The 15,855-nt window shown below is 40.1% G+C and overlaps 1 protein-coding gene across 3 annotated transcripts; it reads left to right on the top strand.

The window, feature by feature from the left end:
• Window positions 1-552: 552 nt before the first annotated feature.
• Window positions 553-13,663, top strand: LOC109963161 (zinc finger protein 281-like). Of its 3 annotated transcripts, none has more exons than XM_020605483.1 (8): window positions 553-632; window positions 4,159-4,313; window positions 5,902-6,355; window positions 8,427-8,528; window positions 9,093-9,219; window positions 11,326-11,409; window positions 11,517-11,635; window positions 11,750-13,663. In XM_020605483.1, the coding sequence occupies exons 3-8, from the start codon at window positions 5,951-5,953 to the stop codon at window positions 13,349-13,351; spliced, it is 2,439 nt and encodes an 812-aa protein (XP_020461139.1). In that variant the 5' UTR covers window positions 553-632; window positions 4,159-4,313; window positions 5,902-5,950; the 3' UTR covers window positions 13,352-13,663. The 3 variants fall into 3 exon arrangements, with proteins under 3 accessions (XP_020461139.1, XP_020461141.1, XP_020461140.1); XM_020605485.1 differs by having other exon boundaries at window positions 555-632; window positions 11,768-13,663; XM_020605484.1 differs by lacking the exon at window positions 553-632 and having other exon boundaries at window positions 4,143-4,313.
• Window positions 13,664-15,855: the final 2,192 nt, after the last annotated feature.

Below are 15,855 nucleotides of genomic sequence, written 5' to 3'. Positions count from 1 at the left end.
AATTAATTAATTTTTATTCAATTTTCAATTACCCAACATTGTCTTAACATTGTAGCTGATTTCCTGCACTATTAACAACACTGAGAGTCACACAGGGATCTAAGTGGTGAGGGATTTTAAAGGTTTCAGGTTGGACTGTGCCATCTACTGGATGGACGACCTATGTGCATATTTGCTCTAATCCGTGCTGTGATAGGGGCAACACAGAGAACATTGACTAAATGAGTTACACATAGGCTACAGTATTGTTTTGTCCTTCTGGTAACCTGCTCAAACCTGTGCCAAAACGGATGGAGTTATTTAAATGGAGGTAATAATGTTGAGTAAATATAGTGCTCATTTGACTTTTAAATATTTGTCTGAAACGTTGTCATTAACTGAACTGGTTGCCTTAATAAGATTAAATTTTACTACCTATTGTTTTCAGGTTTTGTCCATTTTAAGTCTGTCATTAAATCTATGCTTCTCTTCTTTCCTTTCAAGGCTTCTTATTGATTTAAACACTGGATGGCTACTACGGTGGAGGTTTTCCTGGACTATTCTCCCAAAGGACAGCTGTAAAAGGGATGGTTCGTCCTTGCATCTCTTTTGTTCTCCGTTTAATCAGGCAGAACTCAAGGCCCGTATTGCATGTAAGTACTAGCTGATGCACAATCACAGTTTCAGATGTCAAGATGCCTTTGTCTGATCCACAGTTGACCCTCATATCAAGTGCTTCTTCTCCAGTGCTTTAATTTGTTTTGACACCCATTAGGAGAGTTTGACACAAAAAACAAGATCCAAAATAAGTTAATTTACTGATTAAGTATTTTTTCCAATTTATTCTAAGCACTTCCTTGAAAAAAAACTCTTTTGAATTTTGTTTTCATGAATGTCAGCCTTTGTGTACTTTTTTATGCCCCTGTGCCAGCGATAGCTGTGGCAGGAGGCATTGTGTTTTCCAGTTGTTCATCCCCTTCTCGTGAACAAAATATTTCAGACATGCCCTGAGGCTGTTTCTTTAAATTTGGCACCGATTCAAGGATGAACTGATTAGATTTTGGTGGTCAAAGGTCAAAGTCACAGTGACCTCATATATGTCCCATGATTTTGACTGGTTGGCAGAGGCATACAACTGTAATGTGCTAATTCTAAATGTATAGTTAGTTAGAATTAAGCAACACCCCAGAAAGTGTTTAACAATGTAAACGTAAATTGTTATTTTATAGACAGTTGTAAATCTGACAGATATATTGTGAAGAATCAGCTGCTTCAACAGTGAAGATATTAAACTGTTTTTGAGCCTAGGGTATTTTCTGTGAATGAAGGTGCTTTTACTCATAAACACATTTAGAATGAGACCACTCAGTCTGAAATGACACTGCAGGTTTTGCATCATTAATCTCTCACTCAGTACTTTCCTTTGTAAATAGCTGTATTAGACATGTTGATATGAGTACATCAAGTACATCATTAGTGACTCTAATGAAGCAACAGTACTAACTTTGATCTCACAGTCCTGTAATAAATCCTCCCTTCACGAAGGCGATGTTCAGTTTTTGTTCAGACTGTTTTAGAGAGGTACTGATTTAACGGCGCATTTTAGAAGATGTAGTTTGCGAACAATAAATAAATGAATAAATAAATAAAAATCCTTGAGCACATCCTTTAGATACAATGACAAAGAAGTACAATTATCATTCAACCCTGTGACCATTGACCTTTTAGATCATTTTGGAATAGGCCTCTTTCATGCAATAAATGCAAATGTATGCAGTCACTTAATTGTCTGTTATTTAATGAAAGTGTATCACATTTCTGTCACGCTGAAACACTGACCTAATTTTTCACCATCCCAGCTGCAGGTGATAAAACCAACATAAAAATACATTAGAATTGATCTAACATTTATTTGAAAGGTAAACTGATTGCTGTATTAAAACAATTAGAAAATAACCTTTGCATTATAGATAAATGAATACAGACAAAGAGAAGGTTTCCATATATCACAGGTGCAGAATTTAGTGACTATTTAATATGAAAACACACAATCAGCAAGGAATCCTTAACAAGAAGAACAACATTCTTTTGTCATTAAATAACAGAAAATGTCATGCTCTCATTCTAGAGATTGATTTGGAATACAGTTTAAGCTCTGATTTCATGGTTTCTCTCCCTGGCCACTGCTCTGGCCCCACCCCTACATATACTACCTAACATCAAAACAAATATAATTGTCGAGGGACTTGTATCTCAATAGAGGGAGCTCATAAAGGGCTGTGATTCTACAGACAATCGAGAAGTGAGTAGATGGCCAGGCTCGCCATCTGTTATGAGTAGGCATCAGGCTTTCCCAGTGAGAAGAATCCAAATCAACACAACACAGCACAGTTTTCTTGGCTTCCATTATTAGCTGAGGAAAAAAATTTGAGTCATAGCTGAATTTATGGTGTATTATGTTGGGATGGATTCAGAAGAGGAAGGAGAGGGAACAAAGACATGCTGCACAGGCTGAATTATTCATGAGGATTTAGGACTGATAATCATCTCTGCCATATGAAATTGCCACAGATTCCAGACATGAAAATATTGCACTGTTCATCTTCTTTCCAAGCTGCGATCAGTGTGCAGGTACAGACATGCTCACTCCTCTGTTCCCTCCACAATGAGGGTAAAGCACTCTGTTCACAGGGGAGTCATTGACAGATTGGCATTACTCAAAAGTACAGGACTCATATTGTCTCTGACCTTAATGTCCAAAATACTCAGCTGATAGTAGGGACTGGTGGGAGGTTGAGCCATACTTTGACATTTTCAAATCTCAGTTTAGATTGGCATATTAGTTTCAGAAGACACTGTAATCAGACCACAATTACAGGATGTCTTAGGAGCTTTTTACATGTTTATTCTGTAGCTTTACAGGATTTTTGCTACATGTTTGAACTGACTAAAAATGCCAAAGGCAGGCCGGTTCTCTGATATTGGTGTTGTTATCAGGTGGCAGATGATGATGTGCTTTTCTTCATTATAACAGCTGTAATAAATTTCTCATACATATTTAAACAGACCAAGCTGAGCATGATTCCAAAAATGCCACTGCCAGCCATGTGGTTTGTTATCATGGACATATGAAAGGATCAGGCACATAAAAATGACTCACTGACATTTTTTGCATTACTCTACTGTTTGCATTTCAATTATTCCTTATTTTATGAATTAAATAGTTCATTAGCAAAGCCAGTTAGGAGTGGAGGTGCGAGGCCTGACTCTAATGTGCTTTTAGATGTAGTAATGCATTCACAGATCTTAGAGCTTCACTGTCATAGTAGTACATCTGTCATGGTTATCTGAATGGCAGGTCCAAGATTGCTCTGTTATTGTGGTGCTGTGATCTGAAAAGATCTGCCAAAACCATCATTTCATTACAAACATCATCAATACAAAGCACTGTGTATTACTGTATGTTCTTTACATTAAAGCATAAACAACCTATGCTCAGTGGTGCAGAGCAACTAAGTATATTTACTCAAGTGTTGAGGCACTTGTATTTCACATTTCATATTTATGTCATTTGAACTCTGCCACATAAATAATATTACATACATAAATATTGTAGCTACATTAAACACTGCTCACTACATTTTTTGAGATCTTACTCTGATTAGGATTTTATTTGTGAGACAACATTATGTGGTGTTATTGTGGGGTGAAACAACTCACCAATATATTCAGTAATTAGCTGTGCCTCAACCAGCCACAACATTAAAATGCTGCTTTCATGTTAACACTACTGTGATAATAATCCAATAACGTGAAATGTTGTGCCACTCGGAAAACAGTCACTCTACATAATGGTATGAGACTATTTGGGCATTTAAAAGAAAAATTTGCTAATTGTGCACGTACCTTGTTTTAATGTGTTATTTTGTGCACATATTAACTCTATACATATATTGCATATTATATTTAAAATTATTCACCTGAAATGAAATAATTCCTTGTGTTTATTAGTGCGTTTGTGACTTTTGATGTCGGTTGTGTTTGCAGAAAACAAAGATCCTGATTTTTACAGCTAGTGTTGGTCAAAATAGCAATTTCCTAACAGCATAATTCCGATAGGAATCGCAATTATAACAATTTTAACGCCTATGAGATTTTTATTATTGCATCTATGTTCAGGACGTGTCCGGCTGCGGGACCCAGAATCCTCTGCGCCGAGGCAAGATGGAAGAACCCAGCAGCTGCGGGAGAACAATGTTTTGGCTCTAGATATCGAAACGGACAGCTGAGGGTGAACTACACGAGCCGCAGCAGTAGGTCATGGTCCTGCACCGGTAAGAGACATTCATAAATTCACAGTCTTCTGCGGAGTCGGTCGCTCGGTGTCATGTTTACACTTCTCGTAGGGGACAAAGCGGAGCGCACGTTAGCTGCTACGTTAGCCGCCTCAGCTAGTTGTACGAGCATCATTGTTCGCTGGAGTTGTGTGGGCCGTTTGTTATGGGTCATGCCTGTGTTGTCGCTCCATCACCTACTGTCGGCTCACTGTCCTGCAAACGAAGCCAACAACTTGGAGAAAACGGTCAACAATAAGTATATGTAATTAAGATAAGTTGGTCATATTGTTTCTGTTATTTGTCAAGAGAAAAACGCAGTTCATCCTTGATTATATTTCGCCTATTAGTTTATCTTGTGCAGCGCTTCTGTGTGGCGTTATCTGCCACTAAAATCGCTAATCTTTAATTTCAGCTCTTTATAAAAGTACAACGCTAACTTTATTTACACGGTTTAAGAGCACAGACATCTCTTGGGCTTGTGCTGGTTTTCTGGGCACTTTTGCTCGGTTTTGATGTTCACCAGCGCTGCTATTGCATGACCGTATTAATTATTGCCTGATCCTGCATCACAAAGAAGAAGGGCCCCACAAAAGTGGTTAGCCAGATGGTTAGCTTGGTAGCTAAATGAGTAGCGAACAGGCATGGTGTTTTTCATGTAGATCCGCAGGCCACGGGGTTTACTCAGTGCATTGTTTGACTGATGAAACTCGTTTGGAAAGACTGGATTTAGTCGGAGTAACTGAGGTCTTTGTTTTTGTTTTTTTTTTTTTAATTGGCTCTTTATTAGCAGAGTAGGTTATTGCTGCTAGCCCACTACCAAAGCTAAAGGCATTTGGCATCGGATGCGCTGGATGGGTCCTTCACACAGTGGCCAGAAATTATATAAACATACAGTCATGATTTTGATAAATCTTGACTGATACATTTGAATGAAAACTGATTTTAAAGACATTGTCCTATGACTTTATATCACCCTCAGATAATTTCCTTTGGTCATAGCTAATTAGAGTTCATTTAAAAACAGCATCTAAACAACCCATATTGAGCATCGTATTTAGAAATATTACATTACATACACTCGATTTGTTTATGTACCAGCCACATAATTATGCCACCAGTCTTACTAATGCAGTCTGAGTGCACTCTCATTGGCAGATAAGCTCATGTAAATAGGATGACTGGGGCACACAGTTCCATCAACCAGATTAACACACAATATCAGTCCCGTCATTCCCCATCTCATGTTGTGTCTGGCACTGCCAGAACGCTGACCTTTTTACCAAGTAAAATAATTTACATACATGCTGTAATCAAGCAGAGTGACTTTTCACAGTGTTGTGCTCGTTTCTGATTTTCATCGTGCCAGACTGTAGCCCTTTCTTGACCAAAAAACGGTTTTAATCCGACTAAGCAGCCAGTTGTGAGATCACAGGTTGTGACGCTGATTCAAGAGAGTTGACTTGAACTGGCTTCACAGTTGTTGTCTGTTGGCTAATATTTGTGTATCCTCACAAATTAATTGGGACTTTTTTGTGCATGTTTTTATAAATTACACAGTACACTTACCTGTTACCAATTCTTACAGGATGACACTGATTGCCACCTCGTAGTTTTCCTGCCTGCTGGCCTTCACCATGAACATCATTCAAGACAAACTAGGCAATGAATTCCTGCGCTCCAATGGGAGCATGGAATCCAGTTTTGCCCCTGGCATGATTATGTTCAGTCACCTCCCCCCCGTGACCAGCTTCACCCGCCTGGCTGCACACTCCGTCATGCAGGACCTTCCACCGCAAGAAATGATCCTGAAGAAAGAGCGTGACTCACCTGACTGCAGCATGGACACCCAGGGGGGCACCCTGGGCTGTGCAGGGGTGGGCGATTATATTCATGCCATGGGCATCAAGCAGGAGAAGCTGTCCGAGCATGATTACCGCCTGCCACTCTACCCTGGAGGGCTGGGGAAGAGCACAGAGCTGCTGGAAGTGACAGTCGGTAACAACCAGAGTCTAGTGGTACATGACCTCAGCATGGACAGCGTAAGTACCACTGATACTGTAGGAAATCAGAATATGTAGGGGAGTTAGTTTTGTTGATTTTGAATAGATGTTTGGCTGACAAGTGGGTACAAGTCCTCCAGTAGAGTTTAGAGCTTAAAGGATTAGTCAGTTAATTGTTCTACTCAGTTAGTTGATCTAAAGAAGTTAATCTGCCAATATATTGATAGTCAGTTTCAAGCCAAAATACCAAACAGTTTTTAAATGTGAGAAATTTCTGCTTAAAAAATTATGTGGACAGGGCAAATGTGTATCTAAATATCAGCTGTATACACCCACATATTCAAATAAGATCAAATTTCTTATATTAGCTTGTCCTGTCCCCAAAAACAATTGTTAAGCAGCTTGTATTTTAAAAACCCTGGGAGGGAGGAGCCTGATGAAGCCGCATAAATCTACTGACAGCTTGAAATGCAAAACATAAATGAGCCCACCCTCCCTCCTTCTGTTACTCTTTCTCGGTAGAAGGGTGATGTTATCCAGCCTCAGTGTGAATGAAAATGTCTGAGCAAGGCCACAGCTGTCTTGCTCGCTTGTTGCTTGCACTTCATTTCAGACGCCTTTTGTGCTCATTCAAATAGAAATACGCATGTCCATACTCTCCTAACACTAGCCAGGCATCAGAGGTCATCAGGGCTCTAGGTACAAGTTTACTGACGAACAGAACACATTCTTGTCATCACTTCAGGGCTGTCCTAACTGGCAGTTTTCAGAGATTCACGACTAATAATCGGTGAATATTTGAATATTGAGCATTGAACATTAATTAATATGAATTTCTCCTCCATAGATAGGTAAACAATGGTATATGAACCGATGAAAAGAGATGTGTAACACTCTAAACAAAGCAGGTAGTTGAGAAGCCCCATATTTTAACTGGCATAATGCAGATGTAGTAACATCTCCAGCCTTACAACAATTCTCTCTAATGTTACAGAAACAAGGCATTAACAGATATGCAATGTGTACTTTTTTTTTTAATCCTTAAACGATCATGTAATACTTTATTTTGTTAGTAAAAAGTCTTGTGAACAAGCATTGGCAAGATGTGTATAAACCAAATTACTTCTGTATAGAAATACTAGAACATGCAAACACCTAATTTTTTGAGCTTTAGGTCACGTCTAAGACGATAATTCACCCTTGTAACATTGTAGATAAGTCAAAAAACAAGGAAAAGCGTGTCATGGGCTCTTTAAATGCTCGGTAACAACAGTCAAAAAGTACCATCACATTATTCTAGATTTTGTAAAGTGTCTGCTTCAAATTTCTTGTTTTGTCCAACCAATAATCCAAAATTTAAAGGTATTCAGTTCAGGGCTGTAACAGCGATTGATTTGCCATTGTCGATCACAGTTTCATAAAGCTGCCTCTTGCTTCCGCCAAGAAAACAGTGAATAGCATCAGTTACAACAAGGGAGTAGTTGGAACTGTCTAGTATTTGGTATTTTGATTGAAACATGTTTTAAGTAATTGATTATAAAAATAATTGATTCATTTAGGTTTTTTTCCCTCCCTAATTGTTGTGAGTATTCCCGCTCTGAATTCACTCCTTGTGTGTACAAGTATTTCATCTGCCGAACTCTTCAAAGTTAGGCTGATTTTAAAAACAGCAGGTGCACCCACATTTGCCCTGTCAGTCTCCATATGGCAGTGTGGAGCAGTGTGTTAGCTGAGAAAGAAACAGCAGTGCAGGATGGTCAACAGAAGGAACAAAGGGGGAGTCAGGAACCTGTTTTTCTTCTTTTCTGAATTAATGACCCACACAGATTGCCCGTGATGAGGTTTAGTGAAGTGGAGTCATTTTGAATATTTAGTTTAGAGGGATGGGTGAAAATCTCTATCAGAAATACAGGCTACTTATCAATGAATGGGCCGAAGATTTCACACTTGGTTTGGATGCCCACTAGAAACATCTTGCACCATGCGTCTGAGTGTTTTTATTTGCTTCCACAAACAATGATTCTGGACTTGTCTGTTAGATAAATCCACCCATTTCCTTGTCATCTCTCGCTCTCACGGGCACCTCCCTCTCCCTTTGTGATCCTCACAGCTGCCGAGTCAGTTAGGAAAGGAGCCCACTGGGAAAAAAGGTCGACGGTCAAACGGTGATGGACAAGAGGGTAAACCAAGAAAGAAGAGAAGTGAGGGAAAGGTTTGTCATCTATTTATATTTGTGAATATGGCATTTTAAGTCCTTACCACACTCAGTTACTGTATGTACCTCAGCATTTACTTACTACAAGAAAGAAAAGAAGTGAATTCATGTGTTTTGCTGATATTCAAAATAGGCTATAATATTTTATTGTTTTTCTACTGGACATGCATTAGGCATTCCATAGCGGGTAATATATAATGTTTTTTTAATAGGAACATAGACCGTAACACTTTTTTGTAATGGATTAATATTTTCAGGGATTTACAAGCATACATAGACTTTCAGTGAAAAAGACCTCTGAACTGAACTGAACAGACTGTATCGTAGTTTTTTGAGTTTTGTTGTATATTTTTGTATAAATAGTGAAACTGTTTTGTTTAACACTGAACTGATAATAACTGATATAATATTTTGAGTGATTATCACAAAAAAATTAAAGTATATTAGGCACTGTTTGTGTTGGGGAAAATATGACACCATGAATGTGGAGTAAGGGCAGCTTAAGTTGTGCAAATGCAAAGAAGACATTGAAGAACGCTGACTGAATCCTTTGGTTCACAGCAGCCAGTGTTGCTGGATGCAGATGGAGCCGGCCTGTCACCAGGAACTAAGCCTCACACCTGTGAGCACTGCACTGCATCCTTCAGAAGCTCCTATCACCTGCGCAGACATGTCCTCATTCACACAGGTATGTGCTTATTACCACCACAATGCTCATATTTCTCCCTTTGTGCTTATGAATGTTATTACCATTATTTCGCCAATAGCACAGTCGGCACTAAATAGAGAAACATTGATTCCATCAATACGCCATCTGAAGAAACTAAATCTTGGCTTAATGTTGGCAGTCTTGCTTGTACGAATTATCCAACATTATCTTCAGATAGTTCTCTGTCCTGGAACGAGCTCTCAGTTTTTGTACAATCTCAGGTTGTTTAACATTGAAGAAGCAGTAGCACTGTGGCTTGTCCATAGTCAACTCTGGTCATTGAGGGCAACATTGTGCGGTGTTTTGGTCTGCCACATAGTTACTGAGACTCACGTGGTTTCACATGCAGACAGGCCAGGTGTAGTGCTGCCCACTAAAAGTCGAAGGTTGGACTAATCACTTGAGAAGTCGCCACGTCATCTTACATTTTGTCAGTTAAGTCGTTGCACTTTTTCTTCTTTTTGAACACGTGCAACAGGTAATAGAAACAGAAGAATGTCTGTTACATCACTCCCACTGAGCACATGGTTATTTTTAAAGTTTGTCTAGTTTGTATTTGCTGTGTTGTACCACGGGTTGGATACACTGTACATATACACATATTTCCTGTGTAGCCAATAATTCCCTCACTGTTTACTATTTGTCAGAGATTTGGACGTAGCTTTTCCTTCTCCAATGTGTTTCTGTAGGCTCCTCTGTGCACTGTTTGTACACCAAGTGCTTCCAGTACTTCTGGTACAGACATGAGCTCCAACCTCGCTCGAGGTGCACACAAGATGCTACGTGCTGCACACGCTACACTTTTGGCTTGTGCCCCTAAATCTGATAGGCACAGAATCTGAACGGGCCATTTCCAATCTCCACCAATCAAACAGTGCATCTCTAAAATGACCTAACCAGGATGGCAACTTGACAGCAGCAGGACAAATGTGCTTTGTCATGGAGCTGCTCTACCAGTGTTCTCAGCTCCGGTGCTCAATGTTAGCGAAGTCAGCTAAGTTTATTTTTGAACCAGACGCTGTCACAACCTTCTGTACTGTTGCCTCATGTGGCGGAGTCTTCTCCTGGATAAACACTCTGTGCTGTGCTAGGATGTTGTATCTGAGCTATGTTTAGGACACACTTTTCTTCTGTGAGTGTGGGTAAATGATGTTTTCACATCAAAAATGAGAAACGAAGGCAAAAGCATGAGACTCAGATCAGCTTTTACTGGAGGGTGTGGGGCAGCAGCTCTGTAGGCTCAAACTTTGTGGAGCAGTGAAAATGTTTTCTAATCACTGGTAAGGTGTGTTGAAGAATAATGTTCATTGTTTATAAAAACTAATATGTATCACCTGATCTACAGTATTATTGCTACATTATTATTAGTAGTATTGTTGTTATTTTTTGGTTTTGTCCGAGTTGTAAATCGTTTTTGTTGCCCTGACTCCACACAGGACTGATGTCCTCATCTGAGGAGCACTCTTGCTTTCTTTATTCAACCTGATCTTTCCCATTTCTGTTAATATGCCAGTTCAGTGATTTAGAAAATTGATTTTTAAAGGTGAAATATCATCTCAAGATCATGCACAGTTTATTTAATTTAGCCTTCCAGAATGACTTTGCGTGTATTTATGCTGCCCATTTTAGAGCTCTTTTCACAGCTTCATTTAACTAATTAAACAGATTTATAGCCATTAAATTCAGTTATGTTATAAAAATGATTTGATTATGATATTAGGCATATTTAAAATTTTTGTTCATATGTCTGTGAAAACAATTGGCTGCGCCTTTATAGGCCAAAGTGAGAGCGTAAAAGGTGGTATGTCATCAAGAGGTGACCACAATGGCATGAATTCCTGTGAAATACAAAGCTCTCTGTTGCTTTTGGTGACATGTGTGTCTAGTGTTGGGTTAGCAATGGTCCAAAGAATTACCACAGACATGGGTCGACACCTGTGTGAAAAAACAGCAGGAAATTCTTATAATTGCATTACATTGTGCTGGCGTTTTTACACTGATCCAAGATAACCGTGTCACAAGGAGGGTAATGACCATCAGTGGAAGACAACATGGTAACTGTAAATTAATGTGGTTTTATTGCAGGTGAAAGACCCTTCAGATGCAGTCAGTGCAATATGAGTTTCATTCAGAAGTATCTTCTCCAGCGACATGAGAAAATCCACAGTGGTGAGTGATTTAGCAACAGTCATTCGTATCATCAGCCTGATGCAAGCTGCGTTTCCAATAAACTGCAAGATAACTAGCCTGGAGCTGTGCTGTGTTTGTTGTGACAGGGGAGAAGCCTTTCAGCTGTGACCAGTGTAACATGCGTTTCATTCAGAAGTACCACATGGAGAGGCACAAGAGGACGCACAGCGGAGAAAAACCGTACAGGTGTGAGACCTGCCAACAGGTTAGTGAACCTATTACATCATCCTCTTTGCAGGGTATGTAAGGGATACTTTGTACTTTAGAACCATTGCTTGGAACCATTGCTTAAAATTATTTTATAGCATTTACTTCAAAGGCACTTGGTGCCCTTCAGTATTTTTCTAGGACAGACCGACTGCTGAAGCACAAACGAACCTGTGGGGAAGCCACAAAGAAGGGGCTCGATCCGGGGATGATGGACCTGGGTTGTGTCGACATGGAACATGGCGGTTATGGAATCACTCAGGGAAATGCTGGGAGCACCGGGAGAAAGAGGGGGAAGTCCAAAAATTCTGGAGATGGAGGGGAGCACAAAAAGAAGAAGGGAGATGGAGGGGTGAGGGTACCTCATGTTCCTGGGGCTGTATCTGGAGGCTACAGCATCCATGAATACTCTGTGGAGAATCAAACAGTGTCCTCTTCTACTGGGCCCAGCATGCAACAGGGCCACCACGGACGAGCTCCAAAGATTGCATTCAAGAAGGCCAACCGTAAAAGCCTGGATAAGGTGGGTGTGGGACAGGACAAAGCAGGTCCACTAGAGCATGGTGGGGCAATTGATGGACTTGGCCTCATGCAGGGTAACGGGGCTAAAGCCGGCACCAGCAGCAACTATGACGAAGCCATGCAGTTTCTGAAGAAGAGACGCTACCTTCATGCAGCAAATAGTACAAACTCATCAGTGCCTGCAGTAACTGGAGCATCCAGCAATGAATATGATGTTAATGTTCACTTGTCTTCCCAGCCATCTGTCATCCAGGGTGTTATTTCCAGTGTGATGGATAGCGACACACCTGTGAGTCTTGACAAGTCAGGGATCCCAGATGAGGTGCTGCAGAGCCTCCTCGACCACTACACCCAGAAACCCGACAGCTCACACCATGATATGCACTTTGACATCAGCGACCAGCATGTGGAACTGAACCCCACATCAGATGATGGTCCTGACATCGGCCACAACCCCAACACCCCCAGCCCTTCAGGGGACAAGACCGTCATGATGAATGAGTACTCCCGTTTTCTGCTGCAGGCTTTAGAGCGCACCAGCCACAGTTACAGCTTCACTCTGGGCCCTGGGCCCCCAGCCTCAGGACCGTTCACCAATTCTCACCCAGGAAATTCCCTCTATGCTGACAAGAACATCTACACTACGTTGCCACTGGAGTGTGGGTTTGGCCAGTCGGTGGCATCGCCTTCGCTGCCGTCCTCTGTGCCAAAGTCTCACTTTGCGATGCTGACAGGCTCCTCACCACAGCACAGCTTCCACCTGAGCAGCCTGGAGCCCTCCACACACCAGCAGCTCACCCCCTCTCAAGAGCTCACTGACCAGATGGAGAAGCAGCACTCCTCCACCCCCACTTCCTCCTACCAGATCAGCCCATCTGACCTGAGCAGCCAGAAGAGCCAGCTGCCGGGCAAGAACGGCACAGTGGTCTACCCTCTGGCCCCCTCGCAGGATCTGGCCTCTCTGGACTCCTCAAAGTCTTCCTACCAGATAGAAAACTTTGCCCAAGCCTTTGGCTCCCAGTTCAAGACGGACAGCCGTGGCTTGTCCTATGGAACTGACTCTAGCGGGGAGGTGGATCACAGGATACCAACACCTGTGTCTGAATTCTCAGGGTATAGTAGTTTGTTATCAGATGTCAATGAGCCAGCAAGTAAAGGTTCCAAAACTCCGACAAGCCAAAGCTACAGATGAGAGCCTGAGAGGGAGCGAACACTCTGTTGTTAAAGTTGGTGATCTTATTTAAATTTTGTTTGCTCCTATTTTATATTAATTATTATTTTTTAAGTGACATTTATTTTAATTATACTGATGCTGTGTTCTTGTGCCCACCTTTCTCAACATTAAAGCCTGCAAGGCTTTCAGCAAATGCTTTTTAAAAATGTTTTTAAGTTAAAAATGTTGACTTCTTGTCATGTTAGTGACATCAGCTGTGGTCATTAATCATGATCAGAAAATAAATACCTTTTAAAGCAAGTGTAGAGTAGGGCTGGATGTATGTCTTTTCTAGTGGGGAGGGAGCGCCACGAACTGAAAAAAAAAAAAAAAAAAAAAAAAAAAAAAATCTGTTACAAGGTTAAAAGTATTACTCAGGAAAAAGTGGTCAAGGAGAAGCCTGCGAGGTGCATTGAGCAGTCGTTTTGTTTTGTTTGTGATGTCAAAGAGGATTTTTCTTATGTTTTATTACTTGTTGAATGAGTGTAACCTAGACTGCTGCCAGCTCACTTGAACACTGAAACACTTTCTACTTGGCTGTATAGAGATTACGGTACTTTGGTGTCAATGTGAAACATGTTTTCTTCAATAAGGGCCATATCTATATCTATATCTCTATATATATTTATAAAAAATATATATATTATGTATAATAACAGATTTAATCATTTGGGGAACAGTTGAAGTAGAGGGAGAATGAGGGCTGGTTCTAGGGGTTCTGGTCCTTGGTGTATTTTGGGAGAACAGAAGTGATGTTAGGGCTTTTCTTTGGCCAATAGAGGTTGCTGTTGGACAGTGATAGAACGGTCTTCTCCTTTTTCTGCCCTTCTCTTCTTCCTTGGTTTCTCTGATTTCTTAAAAAGAATCCAGTTAGCACTTTGAGCCGTTTTCTTACATCCAGGACCGGACTAGCTCTTTTGACAGAGACATGTTGCTTTTTGAGCATATGCAGATTGGTTTCGAACATGTTGCGGCTTGATGACAGGAATACCTTGTGTTTGGGCAGCATGATTTTTGCTGGGTGAAAGGGTGCTGGAGGGAGGATTGATACATGAATGTGGGGGTTTTAAAATACAGTAACATGTAAGTGGGATAATGTAAATGTAATTCAAACCCTTAGTTTTAGTTTGATGTGTTACGCAATGTAGCAGCTTTGCTTTCTTATTGAAGTTGATGACAAAGTGTGTTAGTGATCAAGCATTTTTTGAGCTGTTACTCAGGCAGCCATATGCAGTGTGAGCAAAAAGGTGGCTGACCAAAAATTTGTATGCATTTAGATTTTACATGCGTGCTGGCAGGACTGAGCATATTTGTCCCATTAGAGACTGGGTGCCTATTTCTGATATGTACAGGTGCAAGATATTGTCTAGTAAATGTTAGATGTAATTTCTTGCTGACTTTTAAATGTATTTATGCTTTTTTTTTGTTTTTTTTGTTTTTTTTTTTTTTTTTTTTTTTTTGGTCAAGACAACAATAATTGCGCTGTCTTCCATAGCTGTGCTGGAAACGATATCACTCTGCTGGATGAGTCATTAAACCCCTTTCTGCCCTAATGGCCTGTTTTTTGTTTTTTTTTTGTTTTGTTTGTTTGTTGTTTTTAAGCAATCACAATACATGGCAGAGTGAATGCAATGCTGCATTATCTTTAATAATATGTTGCCATGTTGAGGTGTAAACAAGAATTTGCCTCACATATACCTCATCACAGTAAACCAGGGACAAAGGAGTGGAAGTCTAATGTATGTAGCAGAGGTGCTGTTGTATGTTGGGGAAAGAAAAGTCATGATTCTGTATGGCTGTTTTTAAACATGTGTACATGACATTTATGTGAGCCATTAAGAAGACGTTGCGTAAGGGTTTCTATAAATGTTTCATGCCAACCAGTGTTCAGTCTCTTCACTTCAGCCTGCTGTCTCCTCCACAACTTATTTTCCATGTTGTTTAAAATACGTGTATTGTTTACAAAAATGTACAAACACTACGTCTTACTTCAGTTAATTATGACCCCTGTATAACTTTTATTTTACAATTTTCCCTTTTTTTTTTTTAAATCACTGCTATATTTTGTAGCTGATGGTATCTTCCATTTTTATGTTCTCGTGACATATTTCATAAGACTGTACTTGTCGACTGAATTTAAAACTGATTAGGGAGAAAACAATAAAAAAAAATGCTATTAAGAACTGTTACTCTCATCCTTTATATAGTAAAGAGTAATGAACATGTTGCGTTGTGCATTTTTATTTTTGTGCTCCATTTTTATTTAACTTTTATTTTAGCATCAGAAAATCTCATTGAGCTTTACAACCTCTTTTGCAAAATAACACAATATAAAATCTTTAGGATGCTTAACTAAGAGCAAAACAAGAAGATGAAGCACCATACACTGTATTTGCAGTAGTCTTAAGTTTTCCCAGTGATGCTAAATGTGTTCATTTGATTTCCCTTTGCAAACTATTCCTAGTGGCAGGGGCAGGAAAAGA

Source organism: Monopterus albus, unplaced genomic scaffold (assembly GCF_001952655.1).
Source record: "Monopterus albus unplaced genomic scaffold, M_albus_1.0 scaffold70.1, whole genome shotgun sequence".
NCBI classification, from domain to species: domain Eukaryota; kingdom Metazoa; phylum Chordata; class Actinopteri; order Synbranchiformes; family Synbranchidae; genus Monopterus; species Monopterus albus.
Note: the sequence above shows the minus strand (reverse complement) of the source record. Positions and strands in the feature narration are given on the sequence as shown.

Bases quoted from the DNA above. Each gene is read 5' to 3' on its own strand.
- LOC109963161 (XM_020605483.1), top strand. From the start codon at position 5,951: ATGAACATCATTCAAGACAAACTAGGCAATGAATTCCTGCGCTCCAAT. The intron at 6,356-8,426 runs GTAAGTACCACT...TGATCCTCACAG, and splicing joins ATGACCTCAGCATGGACAGC to CTGCCGAGTCAGTTAGGAAA. The intron at 11,636-11,749 runs GTTAGTGAACCT...TTTACTTCAAAG, and splicing joins GGTGTGAGACCTGCCAACAG to GCACTTGGTGCCCTTCAGTA.